General features: G+C 37.9%; 3 protein-coding genes across 9 annotated transcripts in view; 2 read left to right on the top strand and 1 right to left on the bottom strand.

Moving 5' to 3' along the window:
• Nucleotides 1–2,274, top strand: part of P2RY12 (purinergic receptor P2Y12) — a 44,273-nt gene extending 41,999 nt beyond the window's left edge. For all 7 annotated transcript variants that reach the window (XM_057499162.1, XM_036896346.2, XM_036896351.2 and 4 more), the window contains exon 3: nt 246–2,274. In XM_057499162.1, coding sequence (XP_057355145.1) covers nt 270–1,289 — 1,020 coding nt within the window. In that variant the 5' untranslated portion in view covers nt 246–269 and the 3' untranslated portion in view covers nt 1,290–2,274. The remainder of the gene's footprint in view (nt 1–245) is intronic.
• The window catches only part of MED12L (mediator complex subunit 12L), a 326,362-nt gene that overhangs the window by 83,331 nt on the left and 217,124 nt on the right, over nt 1–25,907 (bottom strand).
• On the top strand, nt 8,111–11,728 carry P2RY13 (purinergic receptor P2Y13). Its single transcript, XM_036896353.2, has 2 exons — nt 8,111–8,248; nt 8,699–11,728. The coding sequence occupies exon 2, from the start codon at nt 8,704–8,706 to the stop codon at nt 9,715–9,717; it is 1,014 nt and encodes a 337-aa protein (XP_036752248.2). The 5' UTR covers nt 8,111–8,248; nt 8,699–8,703; the 3' UTR covers nt 9,718–11,728.

The raw sequence follows: 25,907 nt of genomic DNA, 5'->3' as shown, positions 1-25,907 counted from the left end.
AACAAATAAGAAATACAAAGTATCCATACCTTCATATGCTGTACTTCAGACCATTTTACTTTTGCTAGTGATTGAATATTTACCACAATGAAATATTTTGATTTTTAACTTTTTGCGTTCTTCTGACACAATGAGGATCAGAGACCTCTATGTTTAGAGAAGGCTGTTTAAAAAAGTTACACACAGAGATAAGAGCAGAATCAACTATCTGGGACTGAAAATAACTATCCCATCCCTCCCCTTAGGTAGCAAAGACGACACAGCAAGCCATGGACAACCTCACCTCTGTGGCTGGGAATGGCAGCCTGTGTACCAGAGACGACAAAATCAGCCAGGTCCTCTTCCCGCTCCTCTATACTGTCCTGTTTTTTGTTGGACTCATCACAAACAGCCTGGCAATGAGGATTTTCTTTCAAATCCGCAGTAAATCCAACTTTATTATTTTTCTTAAGAACACAGTGATTTCGGATCTTCTCATGATTCTTACTTTTCCATTCAAAATCCTTAGTGATGCCAAACTGGGGACAGGACCTCTGAGAACCTTTGTGTGCCAAGTGACCTCTGTCATATTTTATTTTACAATGTATATCAGTATCTCATTCCTAGGACTGATAACTATTGATCGCTATCAGAAGACCACCAGGCCATTTAAAACATCCAATCCCAACAACCTCTTGGGGGCTAAGATTCTCTCTGTGGTCATCTGGGCCTTCATGTTCTTACTCTCTTTGCCTAACATGATTCTGACCAACAGGAGGCCAAGAGACAACAATGTGAAGAAATGCTCTTTCCTCAAATCGGAATTTGGTCTGGTCTGGCATGAAATAGTCAATTATATCTGTCAAGTCATTTTCTGGATAAATTTTTTAATTGTCATTGTATGTTATACACTCATTACGAATGAACTGTACAGGTCTTATCTAAGAACAAGGGGTGCAGGCAAAGCCCCCAAGAAAAAGGTGAACATCAAAGTTTTCATTATCATTGCGGTATTTTTTATTTGTTTCGTTCCTTTCCATTTTGCCCGAATTCCCTACACCTTAAGCCAAACCCGCGACGTCTTCGACTGCTCTGCTGAGAACACTCTGTTCTACGTGAAAGAAAGCACTCTCTGGCTCACTTCCTTAAACGCATGCCTGGATCCATTCATTTACTTTTTCCTTTGCAAGTCGTTCAAAAATTCCTTGATGAGTATGCTCAAGTGCCCCAATTCTGCAGCATCGCCTTCCCAAGGAAGTAGGAAAAAAAGACAGGATGGTAGTGACCCAAGCGAAGAGACTTCAATGTAAACAAAGTGAGGTAATTTCAATCTACTAATGTTTGCAACTCCTTAAAGAAAAGCACTATGTAAAAACATTAACACTGACCAGGAAGTAGTGGACTTAGTAACAACATAAGAAGCAACAGAAGACTACAAAAGTAATTTTCATTTACCTGTCCAGTATTAAAAGCTATCTTAAAATGTAGAAAAATAACCTCACATGTAGCTACTCAGCAAAACAAACTACAAAACAATCCAATTCAAGATTGTAGAGTTTGGGCAAAATTAATAACCATATAAAATTATCTACTGTAATACTCTAAATACATTATTGATCACAATGTTATTAACTTATTATAATCAATTAAGGAAGAATGATAAATATGGTAAAATTTTCTGACCAAAACTCTAATTAAGATGTATACACATCCTCGTCCCCTAATCATTTGCTGACCTATTGTGATACTCATAAAAATTTAAGTAAATGGGACATGCCAAGAATACTAACTACTAACTTTTAATTATTAGCAAATATCTAAGGCAATTTACACTAATTGAAATGGTAATTGATTAGACTGAATTTTTTTTATTTTCATTAAGATGGGTTTTAAAAACGCCTTTCCAATTTTAAAAAGAGTAGAAATAGCAAATGAAGTTATTAAAATAGCTATTTTATGACATTCTAATACCAATAAATTTGACTATTTCCTTAATACAAGAGAAGCCAGTTTCACTAATATTTTGACAATGTTAGTAAATACAATGCCTTTATTAACTAGCATCCAGAAACTCTGCTACTTGGGTTAATGAGCATTTCCCTTAGAGAGAAAAACTATTTAAATATGACTATGAAGCTTTACAGAGTAACTATTAACAGGAAAGTGATTTACATGTTTGGAAACCTCTTGGGGGCTAAGATTCTCTCTGTGGTCATCTGGACGTTCATGTCATCTGGACGTACCTATTTGTCATTTGTGTGTAAACAAAAAATTTACATTAAACTCTAAATCACACTTGGTTGGAATTTCTTTATTCAAAGATATCAGACACTATGATTCACCTCCTAGATATTCCTACATCAAACATCAAACCACTTAAGAAAGGACAGCTGCCGACACTGTTTTATGACATACTACTGGGCACCATCTTCCTGAAGGGGACATGACAGCAGTGAGTTCATATGTAAATGAAAAAATAGGTCTGACTTATAAGGAAGTTTGATTCCACATAAGCCATACATATTATTTATAGTATAAACAAAATATATAGCACACTTGAAAGTTGATGTCATTTATCTGTTATTTATGAACCTTAGAGGTGATTCTCAAACAGAAGGCATAGACACCAATACCTAAATACAATGTGAAAGGAAATAAAAAGGGTACGTTGAAGTAAACAAAGTTCAATGAACCTCAATAATAACTGATTTATCCAAACCTCCCATAAATTCTGCTGAGCTAAATTTCAGTACAAAGGTGAACTCGTTTAATTCTCTAAATGGTATCTATTTCCACACAGCCACATTTCCTTCTCTGGCACTGTGGGTCAATGAAGATGTAAAAAGAGACATGCATCAAAAAAGGGGCATATTCTACATCCCATTGGGGTAACAGCAGTAGTCATTTCTGCCACATAGACTAATGCAATTCACTGTAATGTCATATGTGTAAGCTTGTATGTTCTGCAAGAATACCAAGATATTTGAGCTGGAAGAGAAGATAGAGATCAACTAATCTGACCTTCCTATTTTGCATAGGGAAAAATGGCAGATTCACCTCTCAACCCATCCAAGTCCAGAGTAGAGAGTGGAATAAAACAGACCATGTTACAGTGCCATGACCACACAGCTGTTGGGAGACTGCAAAGATTTTCCCAAATAATCTTTCCTTTTGAATTAATTCATTGAGATGACAATCATCACAAGAGAGGGAAAAAAAATAAAAGGACAAACACTAATGGTATTATGGTATTTTTATAAAAGAATTGTAAAGTGTTTAGAATTATCTGTTTTATATATATAGCATGAAAAGATTTACATTGAGCATTCACACTTTTTAATCAATTACATTGATAAAACACACATTGTTGGAATTCTTTATTCAAAGGTGTTAGACTATATGCTTGCACATCGAACACTGAACTCAACCCTTCAAGACAGATGGAGAGATCGGTACTTACAGAGTGCACATTATACACAGAACACGTCACTAATTTTAGGAATCTTAATATACATAATAAATCTCAGATTTTACAGTAACTGATAAAACAACAGTAAAGCCAAATTTTGTGGACCCCATTCCAGAAGTTGAAAAACTCAGAAGATAAGATTCAGTCTTGCCATAGCTTTAGTGGCAAATAAGTCCTGAGGATGCATGTTATTGCCAGTTTCTCTACATGGTTTCTTATAGAAATAATCTAAAGCATGTGTTGTAAACTACACAGCGTGCAAGCCAAATCTAGCCCATGACCTGTTTCTAGACAGCCTGTGACCTAAGAATGGTTTTTATATTTTCAAATGTCTATGGGAGAAAAAAAATCAGAAGCATAAAATTTCACATTGCATTAAAGTTAAATGAAATTCTTGTTGAAGTGTCCATAATAAGGATTTATTAGAACAGAGCCACACCCACTCAGGTTTTACCTAGGGCTTGTTTCCTGCTATTAACAACAGGGTTGAGTACTTGTGATGGAGACTGTACAGTCACAAAACCTAACTGTTTACTAACCGGCTCTTTAAAAGACTGACAACACCTGTACTAGAACTTTAAAAACAGAGAAAACCTTAAACAGCAAAAGAAATGTACCTATTCATGCACCTGGGTGTTTCAGCAGTTGTGCACAGAAAACAACTGCAGTTTCTGGGGTCTGATCTAAGTAACCACTGTTGACTGGTAACATCCGAAGTGGGATTACAATTATGCTAGTGGGAATTAAACATGTGGAAATACAGTGACAAATCCATAGACAAAGAGAAACTGCCTGAAAAATCAGTTTCTGGGAAAAACATAAATGAACAATAAACATATGAGAACGATACATGCCCTACTAATAAGCAAATAAATTTATATGTAAGTGGCATGGCATTTCTCACCTGTAAGTTTAAAATTGACTTAAAATATTTTTGATAATAGTGTTGGAGAATCCCACTCAATGAGATTTTAAGTTGGTACAATCTTTCTTGAAAGCTATTTGAAAATATTCAACATTCTGATTCACAGCTTTTGATCCAGCAATCTCACTTCTAGGAAACTTCCTATATATGTTGGAATAAGTGCACAAAAGCATATGGACATGTATGTGCTCTACAGTACTGTTTTTAATAAATAAATAAATAAATATTTTAAAAAACTAAATGCCTATCAGTAATGGCTTAACTAGATCATGGTACCTCATATAGTGTAACCTTTTTAAAAAATTAGGTTAACTCTTCATATATTAACATGGAATGAAAGAAAGATCCAATATGTCAGTAAATGTAAATACATATATTTGCACACACACATTGGTATGTTCCACTACATACATGTCTATATTTGAATTCTTTCAACTTGTTTTTCTTTCATAATAAAAATATGAAACTATATATTAACATAAATACTTCAGATAATATTGTGAATTTATCACCTGCTTCCAGTTATAGAGATTTTCTAATGCTGATTTTATTTATAGACACATGACTACATTTAATGTTAAATTATATAACTTATTTTAGCTCATTACTACCATTTTCAGTTAATCCAGTGTGGAATTTTTTCAACAATTTTATATAATCTGAGAAAGTACCACGGGATACTTTGATGGGAAGTAAAAGGCTTTTCTGTGAGTATGAGTTCCACTTTGACTTGCATTCTAACTGAGAGCAAGTACTTCCTCATCTTCTCAGATATTATTATATGGTACTGGTTAGCCAGATCAACAGGGGGCTTTAGACTGTTAACTCTGATCCAAAGGAAAATCCCAAAGGAGACTAGAAATGGAAAAACTGGTTTGTTTTGATTTGGCAGGCTTCTAATTTCCAAGACCTTTCATTGTATCTTCTGTCTTTCCTGATCACGATGCTTTGAACTCATTTATGTTTTCAACCTTGCACCTCACTTTGAGGGAAAAGTTTCACAAGTCCATTAAACTTCATAGTTGATTGTCTTTCCTCACTCATCAATCAGTAACACCCACTCAAAAACTCCAGGTTTTGGTGAACACTTCCATATTCACCCTATCTGTGGCTCCTGACAGTCGGGAGAGTGAAGCAGGCTCTGAGCAAGGTATGGCCTGTGGAACCCAACTATGTGGGTCTGCAGTGGGCTTAGGTGGCATGATTTGGACCAAACCCCTTAACTTCTGCACTTCAATTTTCTCATCTGTAAAATGGGACCAATCTCTGAAAATCATTGTCAGAATTAAATAAGATCGTACCATCACTTAGAACAGTGCAGCTGCTGAGATTCGATTGGCTTTGACACTCTACAGTTGACCCTTGAACAATGTGGGTGTTAGGGGCACCGACCCCCCAACACAGTTTAAAATCCATGTATAATTTCTGACTCCTCCAAAACTTAACTAGTAATAACCTGTTGACCAGAATACCAATAGCATAAACAGTTGGTTAACACATACTTTGTATATTATATCCTATATTCTTACTATAAAGAAAATGTTTTCCAAATTGTTGTAAATCTCCAAAAAATTTTCCTATATGTTTATTGACAAAATTCCACATATAAGTAGACCTGCAGATCATGTTGTTCAAGGGTCAACCATATTCCCTTTGAGCGTGATAGGATTTTAAGTGCTTAGTTTATTCCCATTGGGAAGCATCTAGTTTCTGGGACCTTTCATTGTTATCTTCCTTGATTTTTCTCATCTGTTGAATGTGTGCTATCCCCATACGTACACGGTATTCACTCCATTTTTCTTTTAACTTCATTTAACAAGAAACATACTGACACCTACCATGCAAAAAGCATTATTCTACACACATGGTGAATGTTCACTCAATTTATTCCCTTAACCCAAGAAAGCAGATACTTTAATTTATTTTCACTGTAGAGAGCAGGCAATTGTCTCACAGGGAGCACAAATAACTTGTCCAAGTTCACAAGCAAAGTAAAAGTTGGAACAAGGAATTGACTCCTGAGGCAGTGCTCCTATCTGCTCTGTTGAGCAGCGTCTCAGATATGCCACTGGGGCAAAAGACTTCCCCCAAGGTCATCAAAACTGCTGTGAATGAAAGGGAGAGTTGACTAATATGTACTAACTACATGGACATATAGGAATGTGTGATCTGTTGGATTTTTACTATGGTCAAACATTTGGAAATCAACACAGTTAAAAGAATATGCTCTGGAACTCTCAAAGTGGGCACCATTCCTCAGTTCTGCTTTTGAAAGTTTCCCACACTTTTGTATTTTGAAATTTGGCCAAAATGTAATTTCCAGTTTCACGTTATGAAATTATCTTGTACAGCATTTCCTTTGTTTAAACTGAAAGTATTCCAAGCCTTCATCTACATAATGTAGTTGGAACTGTAGAGAAATTTATACTTAATTATTTAGGTCAAAATCACTCCTCTACTTAAAAAAAAAAAGATTCTTTTTTTGTCTCTACTAAAACAAAAAGACATATGTTTAAGTTACATTCCATTATATTTATGAAATCCAGAATTTGTATTTCCAAGAAGCAACTTATTTCAGTCACACACCTATTTTTCAAACTCTGCTACTGCTGAGTAGGTCCAACCAAAATGATCAGGTATCCTATTGCCTCATATTTTAAAATGTTCAACAGGATATACAATTTACTCTCAGAATCCCAAGCCAAGGCATCCAAAACTTCTCCATCAACCCAGCCCCACAGCACAGTCTGGTCCAACTTGTGGCAAAACTTGTAACAAAAAAATATGAAGTGATACTCACCATGGAGAATTCCACATTCCCTCCTAAGATCTCCTACTTTCCTTTTTCTCTTTCCCTATCTGTATCTGACAAGAAACATTTTTATCATAAAAGCATTTTACACAGAAGCAGCAATTACGCTCTTTCAAACACAAAGAGATTTAAAGGAAAAATTTTATAGATGCTGGTCCAACATTGATTGATGAAATTTCTAGAGTCTTCAGCACTTTGCATACAACATGAAATAAATACAGAAGAGATTTCCAAAACTGGCTTTCTAATAAGCGAACTAGTGTCCATTTAAATCTGTCATTCACTCAACACTGCAGTGAGTGGCTACAAATTTTTAGTGTTTCATACAAAGCCAGCCTTCTTGGCACTCAGTTCATCCTCTCAACAACAATATGAGGTAAGTACTATTATTAAACCCATTATGCAAATAAGGAAACTGAGGCACACAGCTATTAAATCACTTGTCTATCTATGATCTAGTACCTGATTGGCTGATCTGGGATTCTAACCCCCAAACCTGAGTCTACTAGCATTTAACTCTAGAAAATGTTACTTTATCTCTCAGAGATCAAAAGACTAACATAAACACCTATAGAAATAAATGCTGTCCTACTGAACACAAACTTCTGGAAAAAGGAGCCGACAGGGATGAAAATGATTCTGCTTGATTTTTGAGTCAACTCATATTCTCCTACATGTTTGTCATGTAGGGCTGTTTTCTTTATCTTTCTGCTGTCTATTATTATATATAAGAGGCACTCAAAATTTTCACTGATATGTAGAGTAGATAAACTGCAGGAAAGATACTATATAAGAAAAGATAATGATAACTGTAAGTACACTAATTTATTCAAGTCATAGGAGATAAGCAATACATAAATTTAATATGAAAGAGGTTTCTTACTAGAAAAATCCCCCAAAGGTTTGAATAACAAGCAATTCTAATTCATCACATTACACACATGAAAATGAGGAAGGAAACCCGGTATAAGAAAGCAGAAGAACGTTTGCTTCATATGCGCTTCACGGGCTGATCTATTGACCACCTCAATCAGAAGACACTGAGCTGAGTATCCTCTCAAAGGTGAGTTTCAAACTTTACTCTGAGTGGGCTTGCTTATAAAAGACAGAATACGTTTAAGGGGAAAAAATGCTTTTAGATTAATATTCTGTAAGCCATAGACTGTGAGTATGAGGAACTGTATAATGTACAGCAATCTAACATGAATTATTACGTCTTACACGGGGTTTTGTTTTACTGCCATGTTAACAGTAACACCTGTGGATGGGGTAGAACCTGTTATATGAATTTCATAAGGGTGTGAAAGTAAGGGCCTGTCGTTACACGTAACAAAAACGTATCACATGCCTTAAAAATTCTAGTCAGAAACCACATGTGCCCTCTCAACCAATCTAGTGAATGTGATGACTAAATGTCAGGTGGTGAGATGGCACAAAACTAACATCTGGTTTGAAAAAGTAGCATTTCAAAGTCATGAAACGCTTCTTATTTTACTCTGTGTTGATTTATAAGAGCTGATGCTGGGAACCATGAACAGCACGGTGTTGAAGGGCTTCAACGGGTCTGAACGGTGCCCGAGAGACACGCGGATAGCACAGCTGGTGTTCCCAGCCTCCTACACTGTCGTTTTCGTTACTGGCACAGTGCTGAACACTATGGCTCTGTGGGTGTTTGTTCACATCCCCAGCTCCTCCACCTTCATTGTCTACCTCAAAAACACTTTGGTGGCCGACTTGATAATGACGCTCATGCTTCCATTTAAAATCCTCTCTGACGCACACCTCGGACCCTGGCAACTGAGAGCTTTCGTGTGTCGTTTCTCTGCCGTCATCTTTTATGACACCATGTATGTGGGCATCATACTGCTGGGCCTCATAGCCTTTGACAGATTCCTCAAGATCATCAGGCCTTTTGGAAAATTCTTCGTACAAAAACCTGCTTTTGCAAAAATGGCCTCAGCCCTTGTCTGGCTCATTTTGTTCCTCTTATCTCTGCCAAATATGATCTTAAGCAACAAGGAAGCAACACCGTTGTCTGTGAGAAAGTGTGCCTCCCTGAAGGGGCCTCTGGGGCTGAAATGGCATCAAGCGGTGAATTACATATGCCAGGTCATTTTCTGGACTGTTTTCGTCCTAATGTTTCTGTTTTATATGGTGATTGCAAAAAAAGTATATAATTCTTATAGAAAGTCCAAAAGTAAAGACAGCAAAAACAACAAAAAGCTGGAAGGTAAAGTATTTGTTGTGGTGGCTGTCTTCTTCATGTGTTTTGCACCATTTCATTTTGCCAGAATCCCATATACTCATAGTCAAACCAACAGTAAGACTGACTGTAGATTGCAAAATCAACTGTTTATAGCTAAAGAAACAACTCTGTTTTTGGCAGCAACTAACATTTGTATGGACCCCTTAATATATATATTCTTATGTAAAAAATTCACAGAAAGGTTACCATGTATGAGAGGGAGACAGACCACAGAATCAACCCAAGAAAATCATACTAGTCAGACAGACAATATAACTCTAGGCTGATGAGTTATATGGTTAACTTTTGTTTATCAACAAAACTTCAAACGACATTTTATTTGGAAAGCAAAGTTGAGCGATGAGAAAAAAAGACTAATGTTTTCTCACATTTTATTATCCTGGTATACAGAAAAGATTATATAAATTTTATTTCTACATAGGTCTATTATTAGCAAAATGAAGTATCAGTAAGAGAATGTACAGAAAGCAAACAGCCACTACTAATCTTTCTGAGAACATTCATTTACATTTGGAAAGGATTTATTGTGTATAAATGTATCATCCTAAAAACCTCCCCTCCAACACACTTTCTCAGATTCTTTTATACACATTATTCAAACAACACTACTGCTTTTGTATCCCACAAATGTCAGTTCTAGATAATTTAAAAATAAAAAAGCCTTGGAAGTCCTCTAGTGAAAGCTGAAGCCAGGCACTGAAAGGAATGCTAGATATGAAGCATTTGGGGAACTGAAGCAGGTCAGAAAGCCCTCTGAAATTCTGGATGAAGGTGTTTCTCCTTATAATTACAAAGCACCTCAGCCATTATTCCGAAACATGATAGGAAACACAAGCATCATTATTAAGCCATGTAAGATACTGCACTGTAGTATTTTGCTTACATTTTAAGTATTTATGATTCAAGGGAAAGAATACTGTATTATTGTTCTCTGAAATTTTCCCTCTGCCCAGCAAAAACTCTAATGATGGTTGAATATGCCACCTACTCAGCAAAGCCTTTCTGGGTCACAAACTCTTTTCTGTCTCACGCCTCTGATTGAAAATAATTACTTCTCCCACTATTTGGATATGGGTTAGAGTCCTCATTACAGATTTCACTTTCCTGGTTAGCTGGGTTCTTGACTGCATCTCACAAAGATGGTTAGGATTGTTGAAGGAAGACAACATGTTTTGAAGACAGAACACATTTTCTTGGTGTCTCCCACAATGGACTAAAAATGTTTCAAATAGAATATGTCACCATCATGCCATTCTTGGTACATATACAAATGGAACTGCTGATCCACAATCTGTAACATCCAGACTGGGAATTTTTCTAAGGCTTGTACTTTCATTTCTGTATTTTTTCCTGAATTCCTCTGTGGTTCAAAAAATCTGAAAGATGGTTATCTGGAGTTGTGGATTCTGATTTATATCTTCTAGAGAAAATGCACAAAGGAATAGTCATACTCTGTAAATGTGTCTCTTGCTCCAACATGATCATCGTAGGTGAAACATACCCCCCAGGGCACCAAAAGCTCCGAAACTTCCCTACCTTCCTGGCCTCATCTCCTAACTGCTTTTCTGTCTGTGAAACTCTACACTGTTTTTAATTTGTAGCTGGTGCCATTGCACGTGTAAATTTTCCTCTGACTCACCAAGAAATCTCTTACCCATCCATGACAACCTAAGTGGCCAGCACTGAATCCACGAAAATCATCCGGCCAACTTCCCACCACCATCTCAGACCTGATCATTCCCTCATCTGGATGTTGTTACACCTCAATTATTGTATTTATCACACTGCTGTGTAATTACCTGCTCACACGTATCTACTCTTGTATTAACCTATGTATACTTTTGAGAGCAGAGATTGTATCTCATTATGCAATCAAATAAGTATTTGATAAAAATATACCAAACTGATTTTTGCATGCTAGAAAAGCAAAAGGGAAGCCGGTTCTCACTAATGTTTTCATTTCTTGAAAACTCATGCTTTTTGGTTGAGTTTCACAGCATGTACACAGAGGCCTGGGAAGTGGGGGTGTTCTTGGGTTCAATAGTGAATGAACATACAGGAAGCACGATTACTAAACTGCACATGTATAGCTTGGGGCATAATGTCTATCAACATTTTGGTTTTACAGCTACTGACAAATGCTTTAGCTATGTACTGTCAGCTTTGGTTATGTAAAATTTGTAACTAGTATATTACAATCTTCAAGACTCTCCTTTTAGAAGTTGTTCTTAAGTATTGGTTTTCATTCTCTCAAATAAAAAAGTTAAATCATTATAACTGGTAGAGACGTCACTAAATCCATATTACTTTTACTGAGTACATTACACAACTCGAGTAGACACTTAGTATAAGTAACTGTATCTAATGCATACAATATTAGACCTTTCAAGATAAAATTTCAATAGATCTGTCTGCCAAAAACACAAATATTTAATTACATAATAATAATATTATAGTCAAAAGCAGAGTACATGATGTGTAGAATGAAATAATCTCCAAGAACTTGGAGAATAGGCATATCAGAGCCATCTTAATATCACTCACAAAATGCAAAGGAGCTATGTGAAAAGAACTTCCTGAATTAGCAATCACAAATACTAAATTACAGAATGCTTATAGAATGAGATGCTATACCATAGCCGTTAATAACACATAGAAGAGAGTAAAAAGAAAAATAGGTAGGAGCTTTGATAGAGTGTGTAAATTCAGAACACAAATCAGAACTTTTACAAAAAGCTAAAATGAAATTATTTTTACTGGATAAAGTCTTTTGAATTTCTCTGGGGCAAGGAAGAGGGAAAGGGTATTGTCCCACACAGAGTTTCTCTGGCAAAGGACAAAGGAGGAAGCAGACAAGCAGTGTGAACTCCCAAAGCACAGAAATCAGAAGGCTGATAAAGTCACCATTACAACAAAACCTGTAAAAAAATTCAAGCTCATGAAACCCATTATTTCATATATTCTACATCCATTTAAAACCAGTTCTCCCCATAACTTTCTAAAGTCTTCTTAAAAAGTATCTGACCATTACTTCTAAGCAAACTGCATTCCTCCAGCAGGTTAACAGATCAAACTGTGCCTGGATCTTAACAGAACAACACCTCCAGAGAAGAGCAGCCCACTCCAGTGGTGTCTAATATCTGAGGGAATGCATGTCTAGAAGACAGCAGCCCTGATAAGGAGAGGGAGGGACATATAAATCACCTAAGTGCCTAGAAACACAACTCAACATTCTAAATTTTACATGGGAACCAAATATAAGTGATATGAATATAGAATACATGTGCTAAGTCAGTTCTCAAACTTTAGTGGGTACCAGAACTGGATGGAGGAAGTCTTAAAACACAGACTGAAAGGCCCACCCCCAGAGTTTCTGACTCAGTAGGTGTGGGGTGAGGCCTGGGACCAAGTTTCCAGGGGATACTGATGCTATCAGTCTGGACCACATGTTAAGAACCACTGTGCTGAAAGTTCCTATAGGTTCTTCCAATAAAGACTGATTCACAGCACAGCTCCCTTGGGCATGCATGCCCAACAGGGTTTTCTGTCAACAGGAGACAAATAAAATTGTTATTAAGAGAACCAGACAGCCATAGTGACAGGCACTGGCAAAGGCTATAGCTAACTGGAAAGTTCATGCCCTGCTTACAGGGGCATCTACTACTCAGTGCCAACTATTGGCACAGGAGAGATTTGGGGACCAAGGTTGCTGGCCAGTAGCAATGGCCTATTCAAACCAGCATCAGTGACAGTAGGTAAAATTGCAATATTTCCAGAATCTCTTGCTGGGCCTTAGTGCATCTCCATATCAAAAGCTGTTTCCCAGGGGTGGAGAGAAATAGTCCATCTCCATATCAATAGACAATTTTAAGGGGGAGAGAGGGCATATCTGGACCTTAGAGGTAAGGTGGGGTCCTTTTGCAGCTGGGTCACGAGAGACATGGGTGAGCAGAAGAACACAACTGCTTGTAAGCAATAAACAGATGTCTCCCCTTTATTTCTCCCTTTGACTGATTTTGGCTTCAAAGGTTACTTGTCCCAGGGTGGGAACATATTTTCCCCCAAGCGTTACAGTGACCAAGAAAGCAGTACACATAATGCACTATTTACTATGTACCAGGCAAGAATACTGTGAACATTACATATTTTGTCTCATTTAATAATGCCAGGAAGCCTAAAAAGTGCTACTGTTATCTTCACTTTAGAAATTTAAAAAAGTGAGAAACACAGAAGTTAAGCAACTTGCATGGGGTCACACAGCTTTTAAGTAGCAGGGCGAGGACTCTAATTTAGGCCCTAGCTTCTGAGTTCACATTCTTCACCACTGCATTGACAATCTCAGATCTTCTACTGTTCTCCAGAGAAATCATAAATCCAGTTCCTATGCTATATTTCCTGTTATTTTCACAACTTCTGCAGCCACCCCCACACTCCCTGACCCCACAAAAAAAATACACTCATGTGCAGGCCAGAACTAGCCCAGGTCTGTCAGCTGCTTAGTCCTGACCTAGAAGCTGACAAGAACCTCCTCCCAGGGCCTTACATCAGTAGCTTACACTCATTTACTGAAGGCTTGCAATGTGCCAGGCAATACACTGTGAACTTTACGAGGATTACCACCTTGATTTTTCTCACTACTACCCTATGATATAGATATCACAGGGCTCCTTGATAAAGGGCTGGGGGAAGGGCAGTACAAAAACAGAAAACTGAGGTACAAAGTGAACATATACTTTGCCCAAGGCACATACAAAACCCCACCAGCAAGTGGAGGCAGAGTTGGGACTGAAATCCAGGCAGGCAATCTCAAGACGAACATCTCAAGGGCTCTGCTACACCAACTCTCCGACAGTAAGGACAAGCTGATTCCTCAAGGGTTGACAGCAAGCCCCAGAAGTGAGAATGGTAAGCTCCTGAAGAGGGAGAGAGAGGTCACCACACAAACCAATGTGCAGGTGAAAATGGTTCAAACACGGACCCTATGAGTACTTAGGATTCACCTCCGGCACTTGGGAGTTACTAAGAGAAGTATGATCCCAAAAAATGGATTCAGGGCTTCATTTAGCCAGTCATTCCTGCGTCCTGCCCTTCAGAGCAGCCCTTTGCCTGTCTGGAGTCTCACACTGGTAAGTAACTGACTAGGATGAATCCAAGCATGGAAAATGGCATGAAAGAGTAACTCAAAACAGAAGCTCAGAGGAAAAGGTAGCTAATTCCAAATGGAGAAACTGAAGGAGGGCTCAAAGGAGATGGAAACATGAACTGGACTTTGGCGTTCAGAAGGTAACACTGCAGTGCAAGAAGTAGTTTGAGGAAGGCTTTGGTGGGGTGGGGACTGTGCTGTGGCCAGAGCGTGAGGGGCCATGGAGGGCCTGAGGCCATGGCATGGTAATGGAGCATGGGATCCTGCAGCAGAGCACTTTGGTGTTAGGTTGGGGTGCTGGGACTTCTCTAGGAGACAATAAGGGTTTGAAATGAAGAACTACATGCTATGCTTTAGGAAAATCAATTTGTCTACAATAGGATGATTCTAGATTTAAGGAAAAGTCATTGAGCACAGGAGATCAATTAAAGAAATCTTTCATCCATGAAGGCCAGAACCAGGGGGGGAAAAAAAGAAAGCACCTGACATGGACCATAAGACATTTTCAGAAAGAGGTCTTGAGTCCAAGAGCCCTGGAGAATAGGAGATTATATGTAAAATGTATGTGATTAATATGCAAAAAGTATGCTCAATAGAGGTCCATAATCACCACCCAACCCCTTCCAATTGAGATTCATTGCTTCTGAAGATCATTAGATTGGCTGACGTGTTGGACCATGAAGGAAGTGCGAGCAGCAGATTCTGGGTTTGATGATTTTGGGTTATCAGTGAGAGAGCTGGGTAAAGGAGTCTAGCCAGTGGGGGCAAAATATGCATGCAGGTCTCTGAAGACAGGGTTAGTTAAAGGCCGAGAAAGTAATCTTTTCTAAGACAGAGAGAGAATAAGGAAAGAGCTGAGTTCCTCAGAGTCCACATTGCATAAGTCTATGCACAGAGAGGACAGGACAGAAACTGGGGGACATTGGGACTGGGATGGGGGTGGGAGGATGTGAATTAAAAGGAAAAATAGGAGGTCTGTTATATTTCTCCATCCTGTCTGGAGAAATGGGAGAAATCAAGGAACAAGAGAGATACAAGGAGGAAGCAAGAGTCAACGGAATACTGGGGTAGAGCCCAGTTTGTAATGGGAAAGGAGGGGCTATTAGAAACTCTTATCTTGCCATAAAGGAAAAATCAGTTTACAAGACTTCCAAGGAGAAAAAAACAGCTGTTATATTAAATTAGTTCAGCTTCTTCCAAGGGTTTCTAAAGACAGGTAGATTAGGTTCTTCCTCTACTTCTGATTCAGTGCACATTGAGTATTCACCCAGTGAAATGCCAGAGAGAAGAGAGGTGCAAATCAAATGGAGGGTGTGACTATGCGACCAAAAGAACCCAGCTTTGGTCAGAAAATGGGTGTGTCAACATTGCAGGCTTCCGTATTACCTGGGTTTCTGATTCCCAGTCTATGACCTATTCTAGCATAAAATATTTGTGGGGACAAAAAGGGGGTAGGAGGAAGAGATGGAGATAATAAGTGGTAGGGCAAGTTGAGAATGGGGTAGGAATGATAAAAGAAAGAGAAAAGCAAGAATACAAAAGAGAAAGGAAACTGCATTTAAGACTTACACTAACCAGGTAAACCAGTTTTTAAAAAAATTCCATACCTCACTCAGCATGTGAACTTTTGCACTTCTGTGATAAACCTCAAATTGACAATGTAACATCCTGGGCCATAGTAACATACGTCTACCTTTATTTTAAAATTCAGCTTAAATGGTAGATGGTTGCAGGTGACCTAACAGTGGTATTCATGTCTAATGCATATCTAAATACTTTTATAGTCTTTTAAAACATTTGCTTTATGAATCAAATTTAAATCACATACACCTATCTTTTACTCTATGCTTTTTATCCTATTATTTTATTTAATTCTACAACTGAAATTTCCTGCAACTAAAATTGCCCAAACTGTTAGTAAATGAAGCATTACCCTCAAGGCAGCAACCCTGCTGAGACCACCTCTCATCTCCCCCACATATCCTGGCTTTGGCTTATATGCTTTCACACAATTTCAAATAGTCTGGAATAAGCTAGTCCTGACTTCCTTGTTTTCAAAGAGAGCTGTCAAGAAAGAATAGAAAAAGCATTTTAAGCAACCATCAGTTCATCATTAAAGGAAAACCAGGAGCTTTCCAATGGCAACCAAAATACTACTGACTTACCTTGACTTAGTTTAGTGTTTTCAATTTTTAATCACTCCAACTTTACATTCAGACACCCTTGATTTAGTTTAGTGTTTTCAATTTTTAATCATTCCAACTTTCCATTCAAATGCCCTCATTCATTCATTTATCTACTCTACATGTGCCTTCTGACAAAAGAAAAATTTACTGTTCACTAAGCACCAACTACGTTCCAAGCACTATAGGAATTACTCCATATATGATCCAATTGAAGCTTTCCAGTCTTACAAAAAAGCCATTTCCAAGCTCATTATTTGGAAGAAACTGAGAATCAGATATATCAATGCCTTGGTGACAGTTAAAAAGCTACTAAGTGGGAGGGGATTAAAGGTGGTGGCTTGAGAGGTGAGAGAGAAACCTCCTTCCAAAATCACATATAATATGAAAATATAACAAACACATCAAATCCAGAAAAAGCAACAGGAAAGAAGGCTGAGGCAGACTGTCTACACCTCGGGAAACCAACAGACCTCAAAGAAAAGGTGAAAGTACTAAAGCCATGATCCAGAGGAACCCAAGCCATTCCCTGAACCCAGCTCACCAGAGGGAGGAAGAGAAACTGAGCAGGGAGGGGGTGGAGGCATAGGACTGCTGGGCCAGCCCTGAAGATCTGCTCTGGAAGCACAAACCTACATTACATGGTGCTCTTGAAATTAATGGGGTTGGAAACCTAAGACAGGCAGAATATGTGGAGAGACTGAAATTCCAATCAGTTGTGGAAACCAGGGATCCACACCCAGCCGCTCTGGGACGAAAGAAAGGCGGGAAGTCTAAGAGACTTCCTAACAGTGAGAAGGCTGCTAAAGCAGCAAGGATCCCAAAGAGCTTGCTGCTCAGGAGAAAGGACAGGTGGACAAAATTGTCCTGGAATACTCTTCCCAGCAGGTTGTCAAGTTTCAGGAGCTTCAGGTGCTCCAACCCAAGGCTAGATATGCAGCTCCAAGGCCCCCCACCCAATACACAGCCTGCTGCACCTTCCTCCCAGGTTTCACTGGCTCACAAACCGGCTGCCCCCACTATTGCACCAGGCCAGCCCAAGGGCAGCCCCAACTATGTCAGCTACAAATGCAAAGCACAGAGGTATCTCCCTGCCTGACCGGCCAACTGGCCCTGGCAGTGGAAACAGGCACTGCAGCCATGAAACAGGAAAGACCTCTTTCCTACCGACAGGCATGAGTGCTGCTCATCTGCGACCCTGCCATCACTCCAGGGGTTGAACAGCTCCAGAGAGTAGAGCTTAAGGGCACCAGAGGGTGCCACCTATAAATGTGAAATGTGAAAGGAACCTGGCTCAAACCAAAATCCCACAAACATGAGAAAGAGGGCCAAGTGAAAATGAGCTCATCAATCTTCCTGAAAGAGATTGCAAAATAAAAATCATAAACATGATCAGGGAGGAGCAGAAAAATATTCAAGAACTCAGGGATGAATTCAGGAATGAGATACAAATGTTAAAGAACACATTATCTGAAATGAATCATACAATGGAAGGATTTAAAAGCAGATTAGATGAACTAGAGGAGATGGTAAATGAACCTGAAATTAGAGAACAGAATACAAAGAAGCTGAGGCACAGAGAGAAAAAAAGATCTTTAGAAATGAAAGAATATTGAGAGAACTGTGTGACCAATCCAAATGGAACAATATTGACATTATATGGGTACCAGAAGAAGAAAAGAGAGAAAAAGGTTTAGAAAGTGTCTTTGAGGAGGTAAATGCTTAGAACTTCCCCAGTGTGGGGAAGAACATAGTCTCTCAGGCCATGGAGGTGCACAGATCTCCTAACACAAGGGAACCAAGGAAGACAACACCAAGCCATATATTAAACAAAACGGCAAAGATCAAGGATAAAGAAAGAGTATTAAGAGCAGCCAGAGAAAGAAAAAAGATCATATATAAAGGAAAATCCATTAGGTTATCATCAGACTTGTCAACAGAAACCTAACAGGTCAGAAGGGAGTGGCATGATGTATTTAATGCAATGAAGCAGAAGGGCTTTGAACCAAGAATACTCTAGTCGGCAAGGTTATCATTTAAATTTGAAGGAGGAATTAAACAATTTCCAGATTAGCAAAAGCTGAGAGACTATGCCTCCCACAAACCACTTCTACAGTGTATTTTGGAGGAACTCCTATAGATGGAAGTGTTCCCAAGGCTAAATAGTCATTGTTAGAGGAAATAAAACCACAGTAAAGAAAGTAGGCCAATTAATTACTATGCAGATGCAAAATCAAGTCAATCACCCCCAAAGTCAGTCAAGGGATAGACAAAGAATACAGAATATATAATATAAAAAGAATGGAGGAGGAAGAAGAAGAGAAAAAAAAAAGAACCTTTAGGTTGTGTTTGTAATAGCATTAGCATATAAGTGAGTTAAATTAGACTGTAGATAGTGAGGAAGTTACCCTTGAACCTTTAGTAACCACAAATCTAAGCCTGCAATGACAGTAAGTACATACCTATTGATAATCACCCTAAGTGTAAATGGTCTGAATGCACCAACCAATAGACAGAGTCACTGAATGGATAAAAAACAAGATCTTTCTATATGCTCCTCACAAGAGACTCATTTCAAACCCAAAAGACATACACAGACTAAAAGTGAAGGGATGGAAAAAAGATAATTCATGCAAACAGTATGGAGAAAAAAGCAGGAGTTACAGTACTTGTATCAGACAAAACAGACTTCAAAATAAAGAAAGTAGTAAGAGACAAAGAAGGACACTCCATAATGATAAAGGGGTTAGTCCAACAAGAGGACACAACCATCATAAATATCTTTGCATACAACACAGGAGCACCTACATATATGAAACAAATACTAACAGAATTAAAGGGGGAAATGAAATGCAATGCATTTATTTTAGGAGAATTCAACAAACCACTCACTACAAAGGACAGATCAACCAGACAGAAAATAAGTAAGAAGACAGAAGCACTGAACAACACTTTAGAACACATGGACCTAACAGACATCTACAGACAACACTCTACCCAAAAGCAGCAGGATACACATTATTCTCAAGTGCACACAAAACATTTTCAAGAACAGATCGTATGCTAGGCCACAAAAAGAGCCTCAGAAAATTCAAAAATATTGAAATTGTACCAACAGGCTTCTCAGACCACAAAGGCACAAAACTAGAAATAAATTACACAAAGAAAACGAAAAATCCCACAAACACATGGAGGCTTAACAACATGCTCCTAAATAATCAATGGATCAATGACCAAATAAAAACAGAGATCAAGCAATAAATGGAGACAAAAGACAACAATAACTCAACACCACAAAATCTGTGGGATGCAGTGAAGGCTGCATTAAGAGGGAAGTATACTGCAGTACAGGATTACCTCAGAAAGGAGAACAATCCCATATGAACAGTCTAAATGTACAATTAATGAAACTATAAAAAGAAGAACAAATGAAGGCCAAAATCAGTAGAAGGAGGGACAAAATAAAGATTAGAGCAGAAATAAATAAAATTGAGAATAAAACAATAGAAAGAATCAATGAAAGCAGGAGCTGGTTCTTTGAAAAAATAAACAAAATACATAAACCTCTAGGCAGACTTATCAAGAAAAAGAAAAGCCTACACACATAAACAGAATCAGAAATGAGAAAGGAAAAATCAGTACAGACACCACAGAAATACAAACAATAATTATAGAATACTATGAAAAATTATATTCTCACAAATTGGATAACCTAGAAGAAGTGGACAACTTTCTAGAAAAATACAACCTTCCAAGGCTGACCCAGGAAGAAACAGAAAATCTGAACAAACCAATTACCTGCAATGAAATTGAATTGACAATCAAAAAACTACCTAAGAACAAAATCCCTGAACAAGACGGCTTCACCGTTAAATTTTATCAAACATTTAGTGAAGACCTAACACCCATTCCCCCTTAAAGCTTTCCAAAAAGTAGAAGTGGAGGGAATACTTCCAAACTCATTCAATGAGGCAAGCATCACTCTAATACCAAAACCAGGCAAAGACACCACAAAAAGGAAAATTACAGACCAATATACCTGATGAACATAGATGCAAAAATACTCAACAAAATATCAGCAAACCAAATTCAAAAATACATCAAAAAGATCATCCATCATGATCAAGTAGGATTTATTCCAGGGATGTAAGGATGGTACAACATTCGAAAATCCATCAACATTATCCACCACATCAACAAAAAGGACAAAAACCACATGATCATCTCCATAGATGCTGAAAAAGTATTTGACAAAATTCAACATCCATTCATGATAAAAACTCTCAACGGAATGGGTATAGAGGGCAAGTATCTCAACATAATAAAGGCCATATATGACAAACCCATGGCCAACATCATACTTAACAGTGAGAAGCTAAAAGCTTTTCCTTTAAGATCAGGAACAAGACAAGGATGCCCACTCTCCCCACTGGAGGTCCTAGCCACAGTAATCAGACAACACAAAGAAATAAAAGGCATCCAGATTGGCAAGGAAGAAGTTAAACTGTCACTGTTTGCAGATGACATGATATTGTACATAAAAAACCCTAAAGAATCCACTTCAAAAATACTAGATATAATATCTGAATTCAGCAAAGTGGCAGGATACAAAGTTAATACACAGAAATCTGTTGCATTCCTATACACTAATGATGAACTAGCAGAAAGAGAAATCAGGAAAACATTCCACTCACAATTGCATCAAAAAGAGTAAGATACCTAGGAATAAACCTAACAAAGGAAGTGAAAGAGCTATACCCTGAAAACTACAAGAGACTCATGAGAGAAATTAAAGAAGATACCAATAAATAGAAACACATCCCATGCTCATGAATACGAAGAATTAATATTGTCAAAATAGCCATCCTGCCTAAAGCAATCTACAGAATCAATGCAATCCCTATCAAAATACCAATGGCATTCTTAAAACAAACTAGAGAAAATAGTTCTAAAATTCATATGGAACCACAAAAGATCCCAAATAGCCAAAGCAATACTGAGAAGGAAGAATAAAACTGGAGGGATTACCCTCCCCAACTTCAAGCTCTACTACAAAGCCACAGTAATCAAGACAATTCGGTACTGGCAAAAGAACATACCCAGAGATCTATGGAACAGAATAGAGAGCCCAGACATAAACCCAAGCATATATGATCAATTAATATATGATAAAGGAACCACGGATATACCATGGGGAAACGAAAGCCTCTTCAACAACTGGTGTTGGCAAAACTGGACAGCTACATGCAAGAGAATGAAACTGGATTATTGTCTAACTCCATACACAAAAGTAAACTCGAAATGAATCAAAGACATGAATGTAAGTTATGAAACCATAAAACTCTTAGAAGAAAACATAGGCAAAAATCTTTTGAATATAAACATGAGCAACTTTTTCCTGAATTCATCTCCTCGGGCAAGGGAAACAAAAGCAAAAATGAACAAATGGAACTACATCAAGCTTAAAAGCTTCTGTACAGCAAAGGACACTGTCAGTAGAACAAAAAGGCATCCTACAGCATGAGAAAATATATTTGTAAATGACTTATCCAACAAGGAGTTAACACCCAAAATACATCACGAACTCACACACCTCAACACCCAAAAAGCAAATAACCCTATTAAAAAACGGGTGGAGGATATGAACAGACAATTCTCCAAAGAAGAAATTCAGATGGCCAACAGGTACATGTAAAGATGCTTCACATTGCTAACTATCAGGGAAATGCAAATTTAAACCACCATGAGGTATCACCTCACACCTGTTAGGATGGCCAACATTGAAAAGATTAGGAACAACAGATGCTGGCGAGGATGTGGAGAAAGGGGAATTCTCCTACACTGCTGGTGGGAATGTAAACTAGTTCAACCTTGTGGAAAGCAATATGGAGGTTCCTCAAAAAACTAAAAATAGAAATACCATTTAACCCAGGAATTCCACTCCTAAGAATTTACCCCAAGACAACAGGTTCTCAGATTCAAAGACATATGCACTCCTATGTTTATTGTAACACTATTTACAATAGCTAAGATATGGAAGCAACCTAAGTGTCCATCAGTAGATGAATGGATAAAGAAGGTGAGGTACATATACATGGTGGAATACTATTCAGTCATGAGAAGAAAACAAACTCTACCATTTACAACAACATGGATGGAGCTACAGGGTATTATGCTCAGTGAAATAAGCCAGGCAGAGAAAGACAAGTACCAAATGACCTCCCTCATTTGTGGAATGTAAGAACAAAGCAAAACTGAAGTAACAAAACAGCAACAGATTCACAAACTACAAGAAGGTACTAGCGGTTCCCAAAGGGGAGGGGCAGGGAGGGCAGGTGTGGAGGGAAGGAGAAGGGGATTGAGGGGTATTATGATTAGTACACATGGTATGTGGGGGGTCATGGGGAATACAGTGTAGCACAGAGAAGACAAGTAGTGACTCTGTGGCATCTTACTACACTGATGGACAGTGACTTCAATGAGGTATGGGGGGGTCCTTGATAATATGGGTGAAGGTAGTAACCCCAATGTTTTTCCTCTGAAACCTTCATAAGCATGTATATCAATGATACTTGAACAAAAATTTAAGAAGAATAAGCTACTAAGTGAAGAAGCTTAAATCTACATTCGGGTTTATAAGACCCTAGTTACTGTGCTGTCGTCAGGGCCCAACACTACCAGTCACCAACAAGATTTCCAAAGTAAGGAGATGGATCAGGGAGCCCAGCGCAGAACAGCATATCAGTAGGGCTGGCGTAAAATGCAGGCCTATCTCCAGACTCAATCTCCTAAGCATCCCTCCCTTTAATCAACCATTACACATGAAGTTCTCATACCAGAAAAAGGTAAGTGCTTTATTTAAAGCAGACCTAATAGATACAAATCATTTCAAATGTCAGATTAAACACAGTAATTCAAGCATGGGGACCTAAGGATACCAATCTTAGCAAGGTAACATTAAAAGCTTTGTAATCATTATACCCGGCACAAATTCTCAGCTACTGGATATGAGCCACAATTAGAGTGACTTTTGTGTACAGAGATGGAATAGTAAGATTTGGTGAAGATTTTACTACAATCCTTGTTTTAAATTCTGGGTATATGCAAAAGACATGGGCATTCAAGACAGATCAACTAGGGGTATGTTCAATTAGATCCCTGTTTGTCTCTGCTTTAAAATAGCGAACTAGTGTCCTACAAAGGACTAGGACACTCTTACATGGACATTTTCCTTTAAGAAGAAAAGATAAATCTGAGATCACAGAGATAGCGAAAACTGAGATCACATCTGGAAGAGGGCATACTGTGCCCAGGTCCATGCCAATGCACAGAAGCCAAACAATGAAGGGAAGGAAGAGGAAAAAGTCTTATGCAAGGCAGTCTAGATAAAACTAGAAGATCAAGATAAGCCTTGGTAATACATTTGCCAATTTCTCACAATAAAAGGGGGAAGTAGGAATAAGGTAAAGTATTCATTCCAGGATTTATAAAGACTTATCAATAATGTTACCTAATTTTCATTCCTTATAGGATCTTAGAAACACATTCTCTCCTTAAGTGCACCTGTCCTTTTAAGAATATATTTTGAAAAATCTTTAAGGTTATGGGGATTCTCATCTAAAGTTATGTGGCTAAATCAGAGTCTTCATTTCATAGAACTGAAGACAAGGGAAGTTCAATGAGTCATCCAATACCACCACCCACCCACCCCCGCAAAAAAAAAAAAGTGAGTTTGTATCTACTGCCTTGTGATTCTTGATCCATGAACCAGGTCTATGCCCAAAACAATATTATAGATGTTCCTATTGGACTTCAAAATGCCAAACCCCAGTATAGACTTCAGCCCGATATGTTCAAACTGCCTCAGAAACATTTTGAAGCATCCCCTTTATTACACGACCCGCAGGACAGACCTAGCAAATACAGAGCAAACCAATTTTCAAAAGCCAGGCAAATTAAAGAAGAAGTAGGAAAGCAGAGCAATTGTTCTAAAGAATAAGAGTCTAAAAAGACAGTAAAGTCAAATGTAATATGTGACCATAGACTGGATTCCAAATCAAGCAGATTTAAAGGACATTACTGGAAATTGTAAAAATGTCAATGCCCACTGAAAATTTTAAAATGCTATTGTTTCAACATTGATCTTTTGACTGATAATACTATTGTGATTAGGTAGGAGAGTATCTTCCTCATGAAATACAAGCTGAAGCATTTAAGAATAATAAGGCTTTTGTCACAATGTCTACAACTTCAAACAGGTCCCCCAAAAATGTGGGGGAGGGGAAGTATCTGAAAAATGCTAACAATTTGTAAATCTAGGTGAAATCTAGTTGAACTATTATTTCAACTTGTCTGTAGGTTTAACATTTTTAAAAATATTATTAGAAGAAAAAATCACCCACAGTAAAAAAATGAAAGAAACATTTTTTAAACATTGTGGTGGTAGAGAAACACACATATCCCAGGACATCGACCTGCATTCAAATTAAATTTGGGGTTTGTAATGGCTAAACAATATTATTAGAAGAGCTTCTCTGCATTTAATAGGATCTTCCAACGAAGCAGCAAGATAATTATTGTTATAAAGTCTCTTGTGGCTTTTATGAAATGTGAGACTTGCTATAAAAATCAGCAGAAAAAAATTGTGCAGGTTAACTTTTTGGTGAATTGAACAATAATAAAGTTATGGGCTAGTTTTTAGCTGCTCTTCTCTTCAAAGCCTTACACTCTCTTCGTGACTAAACATGTACTACTTCCCTTTTTGAATGTTAAGTAAGAGCAGCTTTAACAGGTCCCAACTTGAGACTGGCATACTACACTTTAAGATGAATGCAGAAAGGCTGCCTCCTGTTAACTTTTTCATTACTAGACTTAATTCGCATCACCTGCCAAAGATGGTTTTAAATGGGACAATCTGACTGTTCTGTTACTAAAGAAAGGAAAAGCCTATTCAGTCTCCAGCCCACCCTCAGGAGGAGGGGCAAAGGGCCACTGAAGGCTCTGAGGAGATCTCTATAAAACATGGACACATACAAAGTCAAGATGCTTCACTGTACAGGAAAGACTCAACACTCTTCTTCAAACTTAAAAAGGCCTTTTTCAGTAATTTTTAAAGAAGGTACTAAAAACC

Source organism: Manis pentadactyla, chromosome 1, assembly GCF_030020395.1.
Source record: "Manis pentadactyla isolate mManPen7 chromosome 1, mManPen7.hap1, whole genome shotgun sequence".
NCBI lineage: Eukaryota > Metazoa > Chordata > Mammalia > Pholidota > Manidae > Manis > Manis pentadactyla.
This window is presented reverse-complemented; position numbering and strand designations above follow the sequence as displayed.